The sequence below is a fragment of the Muntiacus reevesi genome, chromosome 8 (assembly GCF_963930625.1).
Source record: "Muntiacus reevesi chromosome 8, mMunRee1.1, whole genome shotgun sequence".
NCBI classification, from domain to species: Eukaryota; Metazoa; Chordata; class Mammalia; order Artiodactyla; family Cervidae; genus Muntiacus; species Muntiacus reevesi.
Genome location: NC_089256.1, coordinates 14178940 through 14201958, shown reverse-complemented (window position 1 = coordinate 14201958; position 23019 = coordinate 14178940). Strand labels below are relative to the sequence as shown.

General features: G+C 46.4%; 1 protein-coding gene across 1 annotated transcript in view; it reads left to right on the top strand.

Moving 5' to 3' along the window:
* EPHB1 (EPH receptor B1) overlaps positions 1-23019 on the top strand; it is a 318420-nt gene that overhangs the window by 225229 nt on the left and 70172 nt on the right. The window contains exons 7-9 of the mRNA XM_065942387.1: positions 743-851; positions 1703-1767; positions 14543-14665. Coding sequence (XP_065798459.1) covers positions 743-851; positions 1703-1767; positions 14543-14665 — 297 coding nt within the window. The remainder of the gene's footprint in view (positions 1-742; positions 852-1702; positions 1768-14542; positions 14666-23019) is intronic.

Genomic DNA, 23019 nt, shown 5'->3' with positions numbered 1-23019 from the left:
TATCAGACACTGAAATATGTATCCCGTGACTTAATTTAAATTTTTATTTTAACAGATAAGGAATCTGAGAGTCAGAAAGACTAGATGCTTTGTCTAAGATCACTAAGCTTCCCCATGGTAAAGCTGGGGTTTGAGAGAGCTCTGTCCACCTCTGTGACCCACAGGCAGCCACTCCCCCATGTGTTTCTAACACTGGCGGAAGCTGGGACCCTATTCTTTTTGAGTGTGAACTTGAGAGTTCTGGGCTGCTTCTCGACGTGTCTTCATTCTCTGCAGCACTGGGTGTGGTGCTGGGTGGCTGCAGATGCTCTTAAGCCTCCTCTATTGTCAATCTATTGACTGGCTGCATCTCAGCAACTTTGTGTCTTAGAAGGTACTTCAGCTGTGGTTTCCATACCCCCTGTTAGATATATCCTTAGTATGGTTGACAGACCTTTGAGAGGCCTTCCGTATGAGGGCATAGAGACAGTTATCTCTGCTCTGGGACCAATGTCATCAGCTCTTAGTTGTGAGGTCCTCTGTCACTGTTACCTTGCTTTTATTGTTGTTATTATTTGTTTTGGGTTGTTTTTGTGAGTGTGTGTGACTTAAAGATTACTCTTGGTTTGGGTCAGGCTTACAGCTCTGAAATATAGAAACTCTATAAACTCTATAAACATTCTGATGTCCTTGGTAGCATTGCTGAGTAGCAGCCCCATGCAGAGGGCAGACAGGAAGCTTCTAATACCTCTCTCTCTGCTAGATGATTACAAGTCTGAGCTGCGGGAGCAGCTGCCCCTGATCGCTGGCTCAGCGGCGGCTGGGGTGGTGTTCGTGGTGTCCCTGGTGGCCATCTCCATCGTCTGCAGCAGGTAGGACCCCTGGCCCCACTCCTGCCTGCTGTCCTCAGACCCAGGAAGGCTGGCTCATGGGCCCTCCCCGGTCATGTGGACTGAACAGGACCTGACCGTTTAGGGACACACTGTCAGGCTCACCAGTCATCACCCTTTTTCTGTCCATGGGCAGCCTAGAACTTTCCAGATTATTTATTTTCTCTGGGCTTGGGATACATCCTCTAGAGGGGCTGGGCAAGGCTGTGAGCATTCGTCCCCCAACCTCCTTTTCACCCACTCATTTAGCCCCCCCGGCACACCATGGTCTTCCTGGAGTGACAGTTACAAAATTTCATTTGACCCTTTGAAACATCCCGCCCTGTGCCTCAACCCATCCTCTGGCTACAGACCTGGGGCCTGGCCCCAGGGTGCAGGTGGGCAGCAGGGAGCTAAGGAGGGAAAGAGGAGTTCTGCAAGAGCGGGTCCTACAGGAGCGTGGGTCTGGAAGTTCTTGTGAATTTTTAATACTGCTGCTGCTGCTGCCTTGAGTGGTTAGCCCAGATTCAGCTGGCCCCTCCCGAGAAGTTCCACAGCGCAACCAGAGTGCTAGCAGGCATCCTCTAGGGCCTCTCACCAAGCTCTGTAGAGACTCTGGCCCTGCCTGACCTCTGAAAGACCTTGACTTGAAAGCAGACCCCACTGCCCACGGAGGTGTTCAAGCTAGAATGCTGGCCACGACAGGAGCTCCGCTTAAGTGACGGTTGCAGTTCCCAACCCCGGGAGAAGCCGGGTGAGCCCCCATCAGAACAGGGGGCCTGGGTGGAGGTCTGGGGAGCAGAGTGGTGTGGGTATACCCTGGCTGAGAGAGCTCCTCTCCCTTATGTCCACAGGAAGCGTGCTTACAGCAAAGAAGCTGTGTACAGTGACAAGCTCCAGCATTACAGCACGGGCCGAGGTGAGTAGAACGCCTGAGCCACCCACCGCCGGAGCTCCGGAGTCGAGAAGCAAGTGTTTTGGGGGCTCCTCATAGGTAGACTGGCCCGTCCCCACTGCGAGCCCCTCCCAGCCACCAGTGCCCAGAGGCTGGTTTCCCAGGGACCAAGGCTGTCCACACCATCTGTGTCTACCCATCATGGGCACTTATTGGATGTCTAGCAGGTAGATTATCTTCCTCACTGATAAGCCCATAGAGGACACGGAATGCAGGGAGATTGGGTTTAGCAAGTCAATGAATCCTGAAATCAGACTCAGTGGAAAAAGATGGAGGGTTCTCTATTAACATCTTCTGCCTTATCTTATCCAATGGGGCGGCTGGGGAATGTGTTAACCAAATTCACAGATAAGCCAGAGAACTTGAACGGAGGGAATTAAAAAGATAGCAGAGCCCAAGAGGCCAAAGTGTTGGGATATCTCCCAAGTGTTTTCTTTTAAGCAGTGCCTTCAAAAGTTTTTCACTCATTATCTACTCTCTTTTTTCAAAACCTATATAGAATATTTTTATAGCTAAAATTTCCTTTTACCGACTTGCAACGTTAAGTCCTATGTCAGAATTCTTCTTTGATGTGTGTCAGGACGACACTGCAGGGTCTGCAAAGGTCCCACTGGTCAGCTGGGCTACTTCTTGCCTCCAGGAAGCAGAATGCTTAGATCCTTACAGCAGACATGCTCTGTTTCTAAATAACTCCTTTCAAATTCCATGGACACACTCAGAAACCTGCCCCGGCGCTGCATGCTCTGCCCTCTCTGCCTCTGGCTCCCTCCGTGAGCTGCATCTCACCTCATTACCAGCCCCCTCTTCCTGCTCCCTGGGTGGTGAGCTTGGAAAACAGGCTCTGTCTACACGCACCATAAGCAGGCTTTCTCTGGGTGGTTCTGGGAGTGGAAATGGCATCTGAGACAAAAGTTCTCACCCGAGGTGACCCCAGGCAAGAGAGTGATGCCTGGGTGCTCACGTGGCAGTTTCACTATGGAGGAGTTCGTCTTCGAGTGAGAGCAAGGCTGGGGCTATGCAAAGGTTACTCTGTGGATATGGCTTTGTTTCCCAGGGTTTTCAATCCAAGACCAAGAACCTACCAAGGGTCTGTAAAGGACTAAGCCCCTGGCAGCTGGGATGCTGTTGTAAGTCATGGCGGGGATGGGGCTGTGGACTAGGCACTGGCTGAGACCCCGAGGCTCTATCAGGGTGGTCCAGCTCACACCCATGTTCAGCAACACAAACTGGGGTCGGGGGAGGGAGGTTGGGAGAGCAGCCCCCTTCTAAGGCTACAGGCACAGCTCCTGCAACACTCCAGGTCCATCTATCCCTCTTTCTTTCCCCCAGCAGGCCACCTGCGCCTCCATTTTAACCAGACGTCACTGGTTTTAGAGGGAAATCCTAATGTGATCTCTCTCCTTTGCTCACATTCTGATTTTGCACCTCAAAGCAAAATCTTCAGATACTTTTACTTAACATAAACTGACGCATTTCCCTTCCAGGCAGGTCTTTAGCTTCCTAAGGACAGAGACTTTGATTTGTCTGTGATTCTCACATGGAGGTGCTCCCTCCAGAGTGCATCAGGATTACCTGGTGGGCTCTCTCCACCACCCCGCCTCCTGGCCTCTGCCTCCTGGGGTTCTGACATCACCCCGCCTCCCTGCTCTGGGCTGATGCCTGGCCACCTTGACAGCCACTATGCAGTCGATTTCAGATTTGGTATCCTTTGAACTCTTTGGATGAAAGAAACATTTAAAGATGGCCATGTGCACCTGAAAGCAGAGGACACAAAATTGGGTTCAAAAGGTGGAATGCCATTTTGAAAACTAAAGATGCCCAGAGTGAGAATGGGGTACCCTAGGAGGGAGCCCCTCCTTTTAAAGGCACATGAGTTAAACCTTGTACCCTTCATTGGGGTACAGAGAGTTCCCAAGCGTCAAGCTGGGGTGCGTCATGCTGCCTTTTGGCCTCTTCGCCCTCAGACCTGACTTCCTTCTCTGGAGGGGCTGGCTTTCCTGGGCCACCACATGTCACCCACACGCACAGATAGGCTTTCAAAGTGCTCACAGCCTCCTGCTGGGGAATTCTCACCTCTAAGGCCAAGAGAACCAAGCCTCCCTGGTTCTCAGGGTCCACAGAAGACCCAACACCCAGTCCTCAGTAGCAGAAACCACTGAGGATGGCTTAGGCCACAGTGTTGACAAGCTGTGCACTCTTCATCCCCAGGACTTGGCCATACGGAGTTCTTCCTGCACCAGAGTTCAGTCCCTCTGCTGCCTTAGAAGTCTGTCTTCTTTTTAAATCTGTTCTCCTTTTATAAATGCTCTTTCTTTCTATTCATAACCCTTCTCTTTTTATCCAGTCCCTGAAACCTGGCTCCTCTCTGCACTCTGGTTCTCTGAACTCATAGCCTCACGCACTGAATTGCATCAGTGCATCTTCTCCCACGGACATCCGTCATTCTGACTAATGCTATTACTGTTGGAGAATCAGCCAAAGGGATGTGGAGCTGGGGAAGACAGTGCACACACAGCAGAAGAGGAAACTCAAGGCTCTGATGGAGGACAGACCTGGCCCGAGACAGGGGAGGGCAGGAATAATTAGTTACAGAAAGCTTTCCCAGTGCCATGCGTGGGGAACTTTGTTCTGGTAGCTCATTTCAACTCCCTCCAACCCTGACAACCACTCTAGGTGGCAGGCATTAATCTAGGGAGGTTCCATGACTTTGCCAGGTCTCGCAGCTCATGGGTGGCAGAGATGGACCTCAGGTTCTCTAAACCTGCTGCAAAGCCCGTCATCTCTCCATATTGCAGAGGCTTAAGGTGGCTGGAGGTCAGGAGCAAGTCAAAATATGAGGCCCAGTCTCAGGAGTCCTAGTTGGTGGTTTGTTGGCTCCTCTTCTGGGTCCCACTGTAGGAGGCGGAAATGCAGATGCCCTTGATCTGAAAATGCACCCATCCATTCCTGGGCTTCCTATATGCATGCACCTCACTGGGTGGACGTGGATGCTAACCTAGACGTCTCAGCGCTTCCTGCCCTGGAAGGGACAAGAAACCTGCAATAGCTCCCCAGCCTCACTCATCAGTACCCAAGAAGGCCCCTGCCCGTCTTCCCTGCAGGCAGGGCACAGGGCTTCATACAGAGTCTGCTGGCATCTGTCCTCCCAGACCTGCCTTTCAAGCTGATGCGAAGGCTGAAGGAGACATAATAGAAATATTGGCAAATGTATTGCCTTCTCTAGCCTGTGGAGATGCAACAGATCTTGTCAATTTGAGAATACTAAGTGCTTTCCAGGGCAGGCTCTGAGCCTGCAGCACAGAGAATGGACTCATAAAGGAGGATTTGATTGGGGTGACAGTGACTAGAGGGAAGGCACGTAGGGAAGAGAAAGTGCATGTATATGGTGCCAGATGCTGGGCTGACGAGCCTGGGAGCCTGTGGTTCATGTTCAAGGGTGAGTGGGTAAGTGTGGGTTTCCCATGTCTAGAAAGAGGCAGACAGATGGTAAGTTCTTATGGTTTCCATGGGACAGTCCTCAGAAGGTGGTGGCTGACTAAAAACCTGCTGGATGGGATGATCCAGGTGGGCTTGGGAGTCTATCTTTAGAAAAGTTCCAGTTGATGCTACATTTGGGAAATGCTACCAGGCACTTATTAGACTTGGATAACTACACACTGGATGGTAGTTAACACTGCACTGAATTCTAAGATGGATGGAGTGAGCAGAAGTGGGGAGAAATGAGGGCTTGGGAAGGGGTCAAGGGTTTTCAGAAAGCAGCCCTGACAGAATCATGTCCGTGTTACAGGCAACTGCAGTTATAATCACAGAGCTGTTTTTATTAAGCTTTGAGAAATTCTGAAAACAAATGAGATATGTATCCAAAATGAAAGATTAGCACACACTAATTTCCACACAGGGCAAGAGGACTGAACACAGGGACCTCAGAACATAAGTGTGAGCTCAATCCCTGCCGAACACCCAGGAAACTGGGAAGCAGACACGTTCAGGGCCTTTAAAACTAAGTTCAGTGATCATTGGGGATTGTTAAAGATTAAATACAGGATTATTTAAAAAGTTACTATTAAGAAAAGCTATATAGGCTTCCCTCATAGCTCAGTGGGTAAAGGGTCTCCTGCATTGCAGGCAGATTCCTGCATTGCAGGTTTGATTCCTGGGTCGGGAAGATCCCCTGGAGAAGAAAATGGCAACTCACTCCAACTTCTCCTATTCTTGCCTGGAGAATCCCATGGACAGAGGAGGCCTGGCAGGTCACAGTCCATGGGGTCACAAGAGTCGGATATGACTTAGTGGCTAAACCACCACCATGGGGCCCTCATCTCATTTACTAGGGTTGTGCATTTGTGAGACATTGCATGTGTAGTGGATTTTTATTTTGGCAAAATATTTGATGATCTCCTAAGGGGAAAAAGTACAGTAAAGTGGGTACAGAGTTGGTCTTCATACAGAAAGAAAGTAGGTTAGTGAGTCTGTCAGCCAGGGAGGGAGTCATCAGTTTTATCTTAGTCCTTGTCCAATTCAATCTCTTGTTTGTTTGATTGTTTTTTAAAATCATAGTCAGGTGCAAGCCTAGGGATGCTTATCAAGTTTGTAGGTAACAGTTGGGAGGTATCAGTAACATCATAGAAGATAGAATAAAAATTCAGAACTATCCAACAGCTCTGAATGCTAATTTGAAACCTGCAAGAAAAAATGTTAGAGGGATAAATCTAGAAGCTAGTGTTGGTTAAAACAAAAATAAAGTAGTAAGAAAAGGAGGAGACCTGACTTGCTGACTTGTTTGTATGAGAAAGTTAACATATTTATTTGATCACATGCTTATTAGGAGTGATAAAAAACTAGTAAAAAAGGCTAAGCACTGCCACTAAAGCAGAAAAATACTGCCAAAAGCCTCCACCTTGAGCACTGACTGTATTAAACACAGTAACTAATTTAATCCTCATAACCATCCCATGAGGTAGATTTCACATGTGAGGAAACAACCTCAGAAAAATCCAGTAGCCTGTCCAGAGTCTTGGAGTTAGTGATTTGCAACATAAAGTTTTAAACTCGGTCTATCCGACTCTGTGGTCAAGATTAAAGTTTGGATCAGAGGAGGTAATACATGGACATGCTGTCCTCTGCACGGGTGAGAAACATCTAAAGGGACATTCTTGGTTCTGGGGACCCCATGTCAAGAAGGATATTGTCAACAAAGCAGCCGGCCCATGGAGGGTGCCAAGTCGTGACCTCAAGAGACACCAACTGATTTGGTGCTTGGGAAATGCAGTCAGGGACCTGTGTTTGTTTGTTTTTTTTTTTTCTACTGCTCAGTCATGTCCAACTCTTTGTGACCCCATGGACTGTAGCATGCCAGGCTCCTCTGTCCTTCACTGTCTCCTGGAGTTTGCTCAAACTCACGTCCATTGAGATAGTGATGCCATCCAACCATCTCATCCTCTGTTGCCCCCTTCTCCCCTTGCCCTCAATCTTTCCTAGTGTCAGGTTCTTTTCTAATAAGTCAGCTCTCCGCATTGGGTAGCCAAAGTACTGGAGCTTCAGCATCAGCATCAGTCCTTCCAATAAATATTCAGAGTTAATTTCCTTTAAGATTGACTGGTTTGATCTTCTCGCTATACAGGGGACTCTCAAGAGTCTTCTCCAGCACCACAGTTCAAAAGCATCAATTCTTTGATGTTCAGTCTTCTTCATGGTCCAACTGTCACATGCAGGGAGGGACTAGGAGTTATCACTAAGCATGACACCATCATGGCAAAGAAAGATGAGGCTCTTGTGCTTTGTGAGGATAAACAGAACCATCAGTGAGAGATCCAAGTAGGCCAACTTTGATTCAGTGTACGAATAACCCCCCAAACTGGAACTGTCCATGCAGAGACAGGCTGCTTTGTAAAGAGAGGAGTGAGCTCTCTGCTCTCGCAGACACAGATCTCAGTAAAAGATGCTGTAGAGCGGAGTTCTGCTTTAGGTAAGACATTGGACTTGATTCATCCCAGAAGCACATCTAGCTCCAAGATTTCCTCTAGCTCCAGCCTGCCCTACTCTGGGTGGGAGGGATTTCCCAACCGTACAGAACACAGCCTCCAGTGTGCTGGAAATCACCTTGGACACCAGGGTGAAGGTCAGGTATACCTGGAGGAGAGAGACAGACTGGGCATTTGACTGCCTCTCCTGGAGGTACCTGGACAGGAGTAAATGAGGGCCTATGGGAAGAGGAGGAAAGGCCCTTCGGTGCAAAAGGTGGCTGAGTGTTCAGTGGGTGCTTATTAAGTGCCAAATAAATTTAATGAGCTGGCTTCACCCATGTGGCTGCTGTTGGCTCTCAGCCAGAGCTCTAGAAGCCAAGTTAACTCTTTGAGTCCCCAGCTCCTGGGCCGTTGCCCTCAGGTTCCTAACAGGACTTCAGTGGCCCAGAGACAGGGTGCCTTGTCTGGAAGGACAGTCCTGTCTTGGTCATTGATACCCAAGAAGTAGAGAGATGTTAAACTGTTTTTCCTGAAATACCTTTCTCTATCAAGAAGTAAGTAGCCTGTCATCCACTTTCCTTCTCCTAGAGACAGGTATTAGGCAATGACTGTGTTTTCAAGAACAAATCTTGAAATGTGGTAAAACCCCCAAACAGAAGGTTGAAGGAAGAGCCTCCTCAGATTCAGTGCTTTTCCCCGCAGCCTTGTTGCCCACCCTGGGGCCCCACCTCTTGGATTGTTCCTCTGACCTTGGCTGAGTACCTATGACCTCCATTCTTTCATGGAAAAAGACATCCACCCACTTTTCCTGGCCTTGGCCCCAAGAAGCAGGTAGAGCAAAGTTTCTAGTGCCCATCCACCTTTCCTGGTAGATTTGGTCTAGGAAACTGCCCAGTCCTTAGCCTTCATCCCAATAGCTTCAGCTGTCATTCACGTGTCCCCCACATCCACCACTCCACATCCAGTCTTGCAGCTCTGTTTCTATTCTGAGTTTTCAGACTGACTTCTAGGCACCCGTATGTTTCATCCGTGCATTCAAAGTCTAAAACCACGTGTGCAAGCTTCCTGGACAGTCAAGTTTCCTTCCCAGAGTGCATCACATAGTTAATAATATCACTTGATTCTGGAAGTCTTGATATTAGTTCAGATTCTTCTGGTCCTTCCTTCATTCCTCATCTTTAATTGCTCACCAAGTGCTGTCAGTTTTTCCTTTGAAATTTCTCTTGCTTATTCTGCTGTTGTCACTGTGAGGCTCTGGCTAAAAACTGTTATCTTGCACCTTAATTACTGCAACAACCTCGGAGCTGTTTTCTCAGCTTCCAGCCCCTTCCTCATAACAATGCATGGGAGTGGTGAGGGCTGCCAACAAAATGAACTCCCCGATGTCTTGATCTCAGTACATCCCTCCCCTGCTGCTGGCACAGTTGTCAGCTTGTGTGTCCAGTGGCAGCAATCGGATGCCTTTGATGGTAGTCAAGGCCCTCCCACTAGTGTATCAGCAGTGTTCCACCTCGGACCCCACTTCCTTCCACACTCAAGCTGGCCACACTCTCCTCACTCGTGCAGTGGCAGGTATCACTCTGAGCTATGCCTTTTGACACTCCAAGCTTGTCCGTCGTCAGTGAAGGACCACGTGACTGGTCCTTTTTGGTCTCTGACTTTGAGGCTGGCATCCACAGCCTTTTCTGGTTTCTGCTGCACTCACAGCTCGTTTCCAGCTGTGGACTCCTGACTCTAGGCTCTCCAGCACTGCTCCTCGGTTAGTTCATGTCTCAGTGACCTGAGAGCTCCCTGTGGCTCCCACGGTCCTGGCACAGCTGGGTGATGGGTTAGCACTGAGAAAATGAGGAGCGATCAATATCCTGAGGCAGAGGACTGGCTGAGGTCCCTCCCAGGAACCCCTAAACAGCTTCCCTCTTGTGCTTAGATACCTGGACTAAATTTAGGTGAATTATGAGTATGGCAAGGTCTGCCTTGGCTCCAGAATGGGAAAGGAGGGGCAGCCTTCCACCTTCCCCATGGCTCCATCAGATCTGCTGGGACACGAGATATCAAAGATTGAAAATGGCCTAATTAATACACTAGCTTTCTGGACCCTGCTGTGGGATTCCAGGAATCTTTCACCAGCAGGAAGGCACTGGGCTCTTCCTGACACCCCTGAAGCCTCTGTCATGGGACCCACAAAATGTTCATGGTACCGTTTTTATACTTTCTGAATGTGCAAGAGGGGTGGATGGCAGCATTGCATCTTCTCGTTCCACTGTTAATACCCACATGTTACCAACTGTTTAGAACTGGCCCTTTCCCAGCCTGTGATCTCCTGTCCTGAGACCTTGGCACTTGCAAACATGTTTCAAGCTGACTTTTTAGATACACCCCACAATCTGCCAGCATCCCCCAAATTTGTCCCAGTCTCTTCCCTTTTGAGAGCATCCTGATCTCCTGATCCAGAGTCTCCAGCAATAGCCAGCAGTTTCTTGTGCTTCACGGACTGCTCCATACCATGTAGGAAGGCTCTGGATAGTGGCTGAGTCATTTTCCCCCAAACTTAATATCTTTAAAGCCTTGGTTCATGTTTAAGATTTTGCAGATCTCCTGGGACTATGGTCCTTTAAAGCTTTGGCCATCCAGGCTGTGACCCTAGTCATAGCCTAAATGAATTTTGAGAGCAAAGAGCAAACATATCTGCAAATCATACCTTTAATAGAAATTAGCAGACTAGAATATCATAAAATTGAAGACTTTTCTCTCTCTTGGCACCATCAATCAGTTTAGATCTGTGCATACCATTTTTGTGCCAAAGGTATATAACCTATATTAAAAATAATGAAAATAACCAGAAACTATAAAATATTATAAATATTGCAATATTAACACTAATAATAATGAGAAGCATTGAACGGAGCTTTATAAAATGTCTTACATTATAGAGCTATATTACATCTGATATTATCATAACTGCCGTTAATAATATTTCCCCAACACTCACAATCTGAGAACATTTTCTGAGCCCTGTCTCCAAATGTTTGGCTATGCCCGACTCCGCAGCTGACGTGAATTCCTTGTTCACTGTCTGGTGATTCATTGCACTAAATACCATTTCCCTGATAATTAAAAACTGCTCACTGGCAAGTGGGAGCAGGAACAGGCTGATGCAGGATTTATGTAGAAACACAAAATGAGCCAAAAGACAAATGACCTGTTCTGCGTAGCTGAAGGCATTTTTTCCCCCACGTCTCCTTCTGGGACTAGGAAAGGGTAACTGTGATGCGGGAGAGAGGTCTGGCGAGATGTGTCATCCCGGGATAAGATGGATGCAGGGAGAGCCTTTAGAGCACATGTTCAGCGAAATGGGTCTCCAGACTTAGGAACAGGGACCGCCCCAGCAGAGGAGTCCAGCCAGGGCCACTCCTAGGCTGGCTGTATCAGACCCTTGTCATCGCAAAAGAACTGGGTTTGAATCAATTTTAGACTTCTGATTTCAGTTTTCCTTCCTCAATCTAACAGCGATGCCCTCAGTTTCAGGGAAAACAAAGACCGATTCCTACCCTGCATAGGTGCAGGATGTTCTAAACTGACATTACATCAGCTCTCCTAGGCTTTCTTGTGAAAGACTTTGGTGATGGCCAAAGCCCATGCCTGGCCCAGAGCAGCAGATGAGACTTGTGTGCATGCCCGCATACACACACATTCATACATGCATATACATTTGTTTGCTCACACACACTCCATATATACACACACTCATATACATACACACACACGCACACACACCTTAATTCCACACGCCAGTGAGGTGGCACACCTGTTCATGAATAAACCAGACAGTGATTAGAAGGTGGACTTTCTCCCATGAAGATGCACTTGCCTGGACATAATTGGCCTGAATGAATCCTGGCGCCATTAAGAGATGAACCTCTCCCTTCTGGGAATAGTTCCTTCCCAGAACTGATCAGGACCAATATCTGTGGAGCTCATTAACTCAGAATCCTCTCTCATTCATCCTTACATATGTCTTTACTTGCAAACCATTCATTACAGCACATTCTAGATTGTTTAATTAGTTTTCGTGGAAGAGTTCCTGTAGGACAGCTTAGCACACATCATTTAAAAGCCCTTAATCCAAAATAGCATGGTGGTATTTTTAAAGTAACTAATATAACCTTAAGCAGCTTTCATCCCCACTGCCCACCCCCACCAGCCCAGCTTCCTACCTCCCCATACACTTCCTAGAACAATTTACTGATAACAACCATGAGCGTTTCAGCTTGTGAGCCCTCCCTGTACACCCAGCAGCATGTTAGATATGTCACTTGCAATGTGGTCTTTAACATTACAGCCACCCCGGGAGGAAGGTGTTTCTCCTCCTTCAGCAGAAGAAACAAATGATAGAAGAGATGTATGTGGTCTTGCTGCAAAATGCCCAGCTAGTGCGAGGCTTCAGAGTTCTGACCTCACCTTGAGATCCCCGCCTCTGGCCTCTCAGCCTTCTCTCATCTCAGTCCAGAACTGGGGAGAAGTCACAGGTTGTTGACACTGGCCTGCCACCCCTTTAGCATTTTGAGTGGGTCTTTTGCTGTGGCCTTGTCTCCAGTGCTCAGCCCTCCAGCACACAGGGGCCAATTTCCGCCTAATGCATCTGTGTTTCTTCACCTAAGCGCCTCTCTGGCCCTGGACCCTTCAGAGCAGGCCCCAACCAATGACTGACGGGAGTCGTGTGCTGCCACTCCAGCTCACGCCACCCTAGCTGACTCTGAAGCTTGTGATCTCAGAGGTTCCTTGGGGTGGGAGTTAAGCCTGTGTCGATTACCCACAGCCAATGGCGGTAAGTGCTTTGAGGGCACACTTTTCTTAGGCTGCCTTTCCGTCCTACCTTACTGCCCGCTGACCTGCAGGTACTTCTTGGGATCACCTCCCAGATAATCCCAGTAGGGATCACCACCTACTTGCTTTCACAGCCTTATAAGTTGTTGCTTCTGAAGAAACCTAAAGTGAGACTGCCTAAACATGCCGGTCTGGGTTGTTAGACTTCCATGTGCTTTCACTCCTTCTTGCTCTTTACTTGCTCTCCACACCAAAGGAGAAAGAGATGAGCCTCTAGTTCTACTTTCCCCTTTGTCCACTGCTATTAAAGTAAAATTTCCATTCTCTCTCCACCCCTACCCAAGGGATTAGGACATTATATCATAAAGATGAGGATTTTCTTTGTTCAAAGTTCAATCAATAGATTCCAAAGTCAACATTGTCATCCCCAAGTTTTCAAAGACCATTTTAGGTTGATGTCTAGCACACTTGGAGTGCTTTTATTTCATGACTGGGAATAAACCAAATTTCAGAAAAAGTAATTCCTCTGGGCGGGGTACCTGGCTTTAAAAACATTTTCCCCCCAAAAAATAAAATAAAAACATTTCCCCTTTGAGTTCTTGGCTGCATCTTCCTTCTCCATCTGGATTAAACTGGCCTGAACTGGTGACTAGGGCAACATTCATTTGGGGTCACCATAGAGCCACCAGAAGTTTTTGGATGGGAAATGTCATTATGTGATAATTTATAATATAGAAATTATATGTATATATATTTATACACATATAAACTAGACTGTGTTTTCAAGGCTGGGAGTTGCTGAGAAGGAGCTGCAGTGGGGAGTGTGTGCTGAGAGGGCAAAGCTCAGGGAACCTAAGGTACCTTATCCACAGCCACAGCACAGGGGCTTTTCCCCACCTGCCTGCCCTGCTGACCTGCCTCTTTCAGGAACCAGACAGCAGCGGCGGGAAGGGAAAACGACTGCTCTTCACAAGGCTGCAATGCTAGAAGTCCTGTTCAGCCTTTGAAGCCCACCTCCCATCTCACCACCCCCAGGAAATCCCTATCCATGCTTGCCTAATGACACGTCCAACACGGTGAAAAACGACGTTGTGATGAATCCATTTGTTTCTTGGGTTCCATTTCCTGTTTTCGTCCCCTCTCTTCCACTTTTTGAATGTATTTTTTCTGCAATGACAATTCTCTATTTTGTCCCCATGCGCACCTATTTATCTTGCCACTGTAAACATCAGTGACAAAGTCCATATTCCTTTATGTATTTCTCATTCACCATTTTATTCACTTTTCATACTTCACTGTGTCTGAAGGCATGGGGGTTCAATTACCATTTCTCCTTTCATTCCACCTCATTTATTCTGTGTAGACTTTACAATTTTCTCTCTCAGTATTTTCTATGCTCTTCTCTTCACGTTTTCTGTTCTGGTTACTGGCTTGGCACTCCTATCTTGAGGTTTTTCTAATAGCCATTTCTTTTTTGTTTTTAATCCATTCTCATACCTCTTCCAACCCTGGACACAGCTGTCAGTTATAACCTTAACGGTGGCCTCCACTCAGGAAAGTTGTCAAGTTGATAAATATTGATATCTGCCCTGCCATTTTACCACCACTTTTCTGCTAATGCATTTGGTTGGCATCAATCAGCTTCTTTGCCTTCTATGAGCGCCTGGTGTGGGAACTGGTCCCGATCTGTCACTTATAAGTAATCTGCTCCACATTTCATCAAGAGCTCAAACACAGAAAATATGGAGGAGAAGTAGAGGACAGAGAACCAGGCTAACATGGCCCAGAGGGAAGGGAGACAGGGAGGTCCAACAAGGAAAAGTGAGGCAGCCGGACGTGTAGGAGAGACGCCCCCAACCCAGCCAGACCATTACTGCTGGGGACACCAGCCAGTGCTTAATGACTGCTGTGTCCTCTTTGGGATGTTAACCCTGCTTATCTCCTCCAAAAAGGCTCCCCAGGGATGAAGATCTACATTGACCCCTTCACTTACGAGGACCCCAATGAAGCTGTCCGGGAGTTTGCCAAGGAGATTGATGTCTCTTTTGTGAAAATCGAAGAGGTCATCGGAGCAGGTATGGCTCTTCCCTCCCTCCCTTTCTTCCCTCTTGGTGTTTAGACATCCTCTTTCACCACTTTGGGTGATCTCTATCATCTTTCTCCCCAAAGGGTGCATGTAAGTCATCTACAATGTGTGTCTAAGGATCTTCTGGGGACCTCGTTCATGGTGTCCAAGCTTATTTGGTGTTGCAGAGAAGTCAACTTTGGTTTTAAAAGATTCAGAAATAGCTCTGGAAATGGAACACCAAATGCAAATAAAGAGAGAGAAATAGGGTGATAAGTTGAGAAATGCACTTCTCTTTTCAGAAGCTGAGCTTAGTATCCCAAGCACTGACTCCAATTGATCTCCATGGCTTTGGGCCAACGTTTATTCCCACACTTTCAGATTTCCTTTTCTGATATACATGGATTTGGAGACAGACTATGATGAGCTAAAGAAGGACCACTATTTCCAGAAGAAAACTCACCCATATCCATATTTTCTGCAAAAGATCCGTGATATGGATGGTAATATAAGACAGACTTCCCTCCCAAGAAATGCATGTTCTTATCCATCTTCCTACATTGGAATACAAACCCAGCCCAGCAGAGAATAACTGTGTGAGATGCTCTCAGGAAATTCTACCTAAAGGCTGGTCTAGCATTTTCATCTTCCTTTAATAGATCAGTAGTTGAGTCAGTTGGATAATGGATCCAGCCTTATTGATATAAATGAGAAAAATATCCCAAAATATCATTCCTTTGGAAATAATCTCTTTAGTGCCCCCTCTGTGGTCTTTTCTGAATCTTCTTAAAAGATGTGTTTGCTTTGCATCCTCTTTCCTACTTGTGGTTCCTTATACAGCATTCTTTGTCGTCTCTTCTTTAAATCAGATTAGACATTGTTCCGGCTCTCTTCACTCATATGCTGTGTACTCCCATAGCTCCTATGTCTGAAAGTGCCTTTTTTTTAATGTCAATATTTGGAGAGCTATGGGGTTGCCTCTTCCAATAGTTTAAGCTCCATAAAATATGTTTAGTCAAAGTCTTCCAGACAGCCACTCCATATATTATCTTTAGGGGGAAAGTCACCCTCCTCCCATTCACTGCCTCTCTTAATGCGGTGAGGGGTCAAAAAGCCATCTGTGAAATTGGAAGTCATATTTGAAAGCTTGCCCCATTAAGTCACATTCTCCTGCTCTGATTTCCCTTTTAAAGAGCTCCAACCTCATGGCATCCCTGTGGTGGGTGCTGGACCCTCCCTGTAGGACACATGACCCTCTTTCTACCAACCTCTCACGTGTTCCAGCAAGCTGACCATAATCTGATCCACATGAGTCTATACATATTTCCCATTGACTTTCATTAAATATGTTACTGAACCATGACTTTCACTTCTGTGCAGATAATTTTCTCTTCCCCCTTAGATACCAACAGACCTAAGGATCATGCCTTAGAAGGCTGGATCCCAGATAAACTGGATAACTTGAAGGGACTCAGATTTCTCCAGTAAACTTGAAAGTGAAAGCTTTTGATCTCGTACCCTGCTCCTCTGTGTTCATTATTGTTATGTCATGTGGCAATGGTGTTAGTGATTTTAATGTTGTTATTTATGTCGAGTGCTTAGAGCAATGCATTCTGGACTGCATTTCATCCCAGAGAGCCCATGTCAGCCCCGTTCCCATCTTTGTCAGGGGAGGAGTTAAGAGCCTTCTCACTTTATGACCCTGCGGGGAGGTGCAGCTTGGAGTGAGCTCACCGACTGCTGGATGCCTATAAAGGGACAATCCATGGCCCTATTCCATCGCTTACCTTCTATCTCTGGGTGGCCTTTGCTGATGCTGCCATGTTTGTGCATTCTGCTCAGAGAAGACTTAGTCCCTGCCATGGTTTATCTGGTCCTGGGGAGGGATGAATACATGGAGCAGTTTAGAAGATGCCCAGCAGCTTGGGATAAAGTCTTCTGTCCAGTTGCTGCTGACTGCCTTCTACCTGATACCCATCTGCTTGCAGTTCAGAAATCACACAGCTCATCCCTGTGGATGTGAATTTACTATGTGGAACTTGATGCAGTTTCACCAGGAGACACTCCTGACTGGAGTCAGTCTCTCTCTATCCTCCGATTCTTCCTCTCTGTCACCACTCCTGCTTTCTCCACTCCTTGCCTCACTGAGCTTGACTTCACTTTATGCTAAAAGAACTGGTGTGAGTTAAGTTTTTTAAAAAAGAATTTTGTAAGGTAACATTTGTAGTGTAGTTGGCAATATTTCCCTTAGCCACCTGGCAGATTCAGCTCAGGGGACCAAATCTGGGTTCCAAAATAGTAATACAACATGAGAAGGAGAATCAGAAGTCCTTTCCCTGTCCTTCATTTTGTTCCTGTGTCCTTCCCTCAACATGCTCTTATTAAGTACTTTTTGCTTGTATATGTTGAGTCCCAGAGATGAACAGACACTCTCCTGCCCAGAAGGCTGATAGTCTTGTTGAGAAACAGGCCAGTAACATGTTCACTGTTTCACACATCCCACAACACAGGCAAATGTGAAGTTTGGGGCCAACAGAAAGCAGCATCCAGCTCCTTGTTCTGGGAGTGAGTGGGGAGATCAGGAGGAGTTTGCAAAGAACGTCATCTTTGGCCTGAGCTTTTAAGGTTGAAAACTAGTAGGAAAAGTAAGTTTGGAGGAAACTCATGGGAGAATGAGACAGCAGAGGAAAATTAAATAACTTAAGGAGGGAAATGACCATGGCCTTGCAGCAGTGGTGTGCTGAGCCAGTTTGTGCTACTTCGCAGAAGCCAATTGTATGCATCATTTTGCAGCCCTGTGTTTGGTGACATCTTGGTAGTCTGACATCAGCCATGGGAGGAGTATTTACACCATGATAATTGACAAATGCTACAAATCAAAGGTTTTGTTTCTTCACTTCCTGGAAAGCTGATAGTTTAGCACACCCCAGGCCTTCCAGAATGTGCAAGATAATTTCAAAGAGGTTGCAGAGGAACTGGCCCATTCCTGCTGCATATAGATCCAGAGGAGAGGGTTGTGTTTGTTGCAGGAAGGATTAGATTGAGAATTTAAAGAGATCCTCATTCATTAAACATTGATTCCATGCCTGAAACTGTGGTGGATGCTGAAAAGCACACTCAGCGCCTAATAATCCCGGCTGATGTGTTGACACAAAGTCCTACTCTGCAGGAGGAGGGGATGGGACTGAGAGGTAAGACAAGGGGTCAGAGAACACACAGCCCTGGAGGCAGGAGGAGAGGCTTGATAGCCAAAGGAAGAAGGCAGGGAAGAGGCACCTAGGGGGCCCCTAAGAACCTGGGGCTGCTGGATGGGCTTATGCTCTGTGTGGCACACTCTGAGAACAAGGCTGAGAGGAGGCTCCTACAAAGGGGATCCTTGAGCGCAGGTGACTTAATCAAGCATTAAGTCTGGAATCTAGCGATCAGGAGGTTGGGCATGGATTTTATCCTATATAAAACGGTGAGTGAGGTAGTCTCGGAGCAGGGTAGGCGGTAGAAATGAGGTGGGAGAAGAACCTGATGAACCTGTGTTGATTGAGCTTGAAAGGGTGATGGGAAAGGTTTGTAAGAATTCAGAGGCACGTAGACCAGTTATGGGGCTGGGAAACATGGAGGAAGTTTGAGGTGGTCAATGCTGGAATCAAGTTTGGTAAGGAAGGCTGCTCTGCAGCAAATAAACCAAACTAAACCAGAAAGTACCCAAACACGGTGAATGGAGGGGCCAGTGGGCTTGATGGCTGGAGCTGACGGGGATACATGGCATGGAGGTTGTGACTAGAAGTGATGGCCATCAGGTTAAATACCTTAAAGGGAAAAGGGGGCGGCCTGGCCACCAGGGTGTGGGGACTGGTGGTTATGCTTGCCAGTAAAGGCCAATGGAATAAAATCTAAAAACTTTGGGGTTGAATAACTCCACCAACCTCCAAAGTTTCTTCTACCATTGTTGAGGATAATAAACAAAGAAATCAAAATAACTGTGAGCCAGATGTGACACCAACCAAGAGGACTGAATTACACTTGATCCTTGAACAACACAGGGGTTAGGGGCACAGACCTCTCTGTATGGTTGAAAATCGATGTGTATAACTTGACAGCCAGCCCTCTATATCCATGAGTCCACATCCCTGGACTCAACCAACCATGGATTAAGTAATACTATAGTACCTATTCATTGAAAGAAGTCTCTATGCTAGTGAACCTGTGCAATTCAAACTCTTGATGTTGATCAAGAGTCAACTGTATAATTAGTTCATTTATCATTATGTAATGTTTGTTTTGTTGTTGTTTATCCATTCAGTCATCTCCAACTCTTCTGTGACCCTGTGGATTATAGTCTGCCAGGTTCCTCTGTTCATGGGATTTCCCAGGCAAGAATACTAGAGTGGGTTGCCATTTCCTTCTCCAGGAGATCTTCCCAACTCAGGGGTCGAACCTGTGTCTCCTGCATTGGCGGGGGGATTCTTTAACATTGAACCACCAGGGAAGTCCCAATATTTGTTTAGTGCTCCTCTTTTATCACCATGCTCAAAGTTCCATGGGAGTGATGAAATTTGAGTGTCTCTGTTAGTCCCAAGCCTGGCCTGCTGTGGCACTAAGGTGCTCAGTTTAAAATGTCCTTGGAGGAAAATCATAATAGGGATAAGACTTTGAAGAACTGGGTATAGTTTGTGAGTATGCAGAGAAACCAGAGAGAGGTCACATGAGATTGTGAGTCATTCAGTGCTTTGAAAGGAGCCTAGTGGAATGAGGAAGACTGATCTTTCCTCTTTTCCTTTCAGTGATGGGAATTATTGAAGTCCTTTCAGAGAGGGCATCTGCTATCTTTGGAGAGTGTCAACTCTTTGAAACCATGACTCTTGACTCATAGGAGTCACTCACAGGTCACCTTCCATTGACCTGTGGAGTTCTGATCCACTGCTTGATTCTGATCAGTTTGAGCTGTAGACATGCCCAGAACATAAACTAAGGCTTCCATATATACTTGGGCCCTAAAGCATGCATGGTGTTCCTGGGTTGTACAGTGGGATACATAAACCTGCATAACTGTTTGTAGCAGCCCTGAGCACAACAATGAAAATATAGGTAACGGTGTCACCAGAAGGGATCATCAAAGGGGAGACATGCCCATTGTATTTCAATTAATAACTACCCCCCACCCCCCAACTTACTCCAGCAGATGCTGACCCAGCATTTCCACAGATGGCTTAGGTGAGAGGACTGGATAAAGAGAGCTGGGAAGAGGGAATCTGTGGTGTATACGGATAGGATGGGGCCAGCAAAGACCCATCTCTTCTTTGTGAGGAAAAGAATGGGTTTCTTGGTGATGATTTGGTAGAAAATACCAATACTGGATAGGAGTCACAGCAGGAAGGGTTTCTAGATTACAGTTCAGTCACTCAGTCATGTCTGACTCTTTGTGACCCCACGGACTGCAGCACGCCAGGCTTCCCTGTCCATCAACAACTCCCGGAGCTTACTCAAACTCATGTCCATTGAGTCTGTGATGTCATCCAACCATCTCATCCTCTGTCGTCCCCTTCTCCTCCCACCTTCAGTCTTTCCCAGCATCAGGGTCTTTTCCAATGAGTCAGCTCTTCTCATCAGGTGGCCAAAGTATTGGAGCTTCAGCTTCAGCATCAATCCTTCCAATGAATATTTAGGACTGATTTCCTATCGGATTGACTGCTTGGATTTCCTTGCAGTCCAAGGGACTCTTAAGAGTCTTCTCCAACACTACAGTTCAATTTTTCAGTGCTCAGCTTTCTTTATAGTCCACCTCTCACATCCATACATGACTACTGGAAAAACCATAGCTTTGACTATAGGGTCTCTCGAGGAGCAAAGTAAATAGATGTTGTCAGTAATTATAATTAATATAGCTGGCATGCCCTGAACACTCACCATGTGCATGCTTCATTCAGCCCTCATAATGACCCTGTTAGCCCTGTGAGTTAGTGTGTGTGTCTATGTGTGTGTGTGCGCACATGCGCACAAGCACTCATGCGTTTACATATGCATTTGTAAACTGGTAAGGATGGTGGCTCATACGTTAAAGAATCTGCCTACAATGCAGGAGACCCAGGTTTGATCCTTGGGTTGGGAAGATCCCCTGGAGAAGGGAATGGCTACCCACGCCAATATTCTTGCCTGCAGAATTCCATGGACAGAGGATCCTGGCGGGCTACAGTCCGTGGGATTGCAAAGAATCAGACACGACTTGAGCGACTAACACTTTCACTTCTCTTTTCAAGGATATCAATATTCAGTGAACAACTGGCCAAAGGCTGTGTTACTGGTTGAGTTAATAGCAGGGCAAAAATTGAAACCCAGACATGATTGATCTTAATCCAGTGAATGTAACTCCCACACTACCTTCCACTTTTGTCACTGTCCTGGAAAAGAGCAGCTAAGTATACAGAGACATTGCTTCATGTCAAACTCTACCTAGCAGTTTGGAATGCCCAAGCCACTGGCTGGGAATGGCAGTACTGTCCTAGAATTCAGTGTGCTCATATGGTGATGTGAAGAGCAGGTTCTTCCTAAAATACCTTTGTCCCATCCTCTGGTCCTCCTATTTTAATATAACCAGTTATTGACTTAAGAAAGCTGGCTAATTCATATCAATGTATGACAAAACCCACTGAAAAAAATAAATAAATAAAAGAAAAAATAGGAAAAAATAAATAAATAAAATAAATTGGAAAAAAAAAAGAAGGCTAAAAATGAGTGCCGCAATATTTAGCATTTTTAATTGTATGTGCTTGCTTATGTTAAGTACTTCCCTGGCGGCTCAGATGATGACGAGTCTGCCTGCAATGCAGGAGACCTGGGTTCAATCTAAAAATAATAATATCTGGGTGTATGGTTGTCTAATGACTACAAGAAGCTATGAGAAAAGAGAAAACTAGATTTACCCTCGCCATTTAGGTATTAGGTATTGTGAGCATCATGGCTACTAATTAGAGTCATCTAATTTGCCAACCCCAGTAGCCTAGTAATGGGTACCTGGGGAACTCCGCTGAGAAGGAGAAGTGGGATTGTGATCAATTAGTAATGTCTGTTCTGAGTATAGGATCAGGAGGTGGTAGAATGCCTGCCATGGTTTTACTATCCCTAGTTTAGCCATACCTATCTTACACAGGCTAGTGTCATAAAACTTGCTATAAATCATATTTTTAAACGTAGTTTAAATGAATTCTTTAAAACTTTCTTTTCTGGTGGAAGCTTGAATTAGTTACATGAAGCTCTACTTCCCTTTTTCCCTCCCTGAGGCAGTTTGTGACTTCAAAATGCTAAAGAAAAGAGTACAATTGTGTGTGGATCCGAGCAGCACATAGCCAACAGCTAGTGCTTGAAATACCTGCTGGCAGGTTGGATGTTTCATTTCCAGAAATTGAAAATTCTTTCCTTCTGATTTTATATATAATAGTTGAGGCATTTAATGCTGCTAAACCATTTTTTTTTTCCTCTCTGCCTCATTTTGTCAAGGAAGATAGGGAAGAGACCTGGCAAGGAGTTGAAATTTGTAGGGAATCATTTCAGCAGCTGTCTGGGAGGGCAGTGACAGGAACTGACAAAATGACCCTCAGCAGACAGCTTTGAGGCCTGCAGTTCTCAAACTATAGCCAGGCATCAGAATCAGCTGGAGGCAAGTTAACACCCAAGTCACTGGCCCTGCCTGCTGAACTTCTGATCTAGGTGGGTAGAGGTTGGGCTCCAAAGCTGCTTTTTCTAATAGGTTTCCAGGTGACACTGGTGCTGTTGGGCAGGGACCACATTTTGAGAACCACTGCTAAGAGCCACTGGCACTAAACTGGCCTGAAGCTGAAGTTGGGTCTTAGCCAAGAGGAGATTTGGTTCCAGGAGAGGATCCAAGGTCAGCTGCAGAGAACTGTGCCCATCACAGTTCAGCCAGACCAAAATTAGGTTGGCTGCCGTTACTGTCAGTCAAGGAGCTGCATAGAAAGAACTAGCCATAACCACTACTCAGTCATTTCCTATAAATATCTGTTTTAAATATAACTCTGTGAACTTCCCTGGCAGTCCAGTGACTAGGACTCAGCAATTTTATTGCCATGACCCAGGTTCAATCCCTGGTTGGGGAACTAAGATCCCTCAAGCCACACAGAATGGCCAAAATTAAAATTATGTGTATATCTATGTGTGTGTGTATATATATAGGCTTCCCTGGTGGCTCAGTGGTGAAGCATCCACTTGCCAGTGCAGGAGATGTGGTTTCTATCTCTGGGTCCAGAAGATCCCCTGGAGAAGGAAATGCAACCCACCCCAGTATTCTTGCCTGGGAAATCCCATGCACAGAGGAGCCTAGTGGTCTACATTCCACAGGGTCACAAAGAGTCAGAC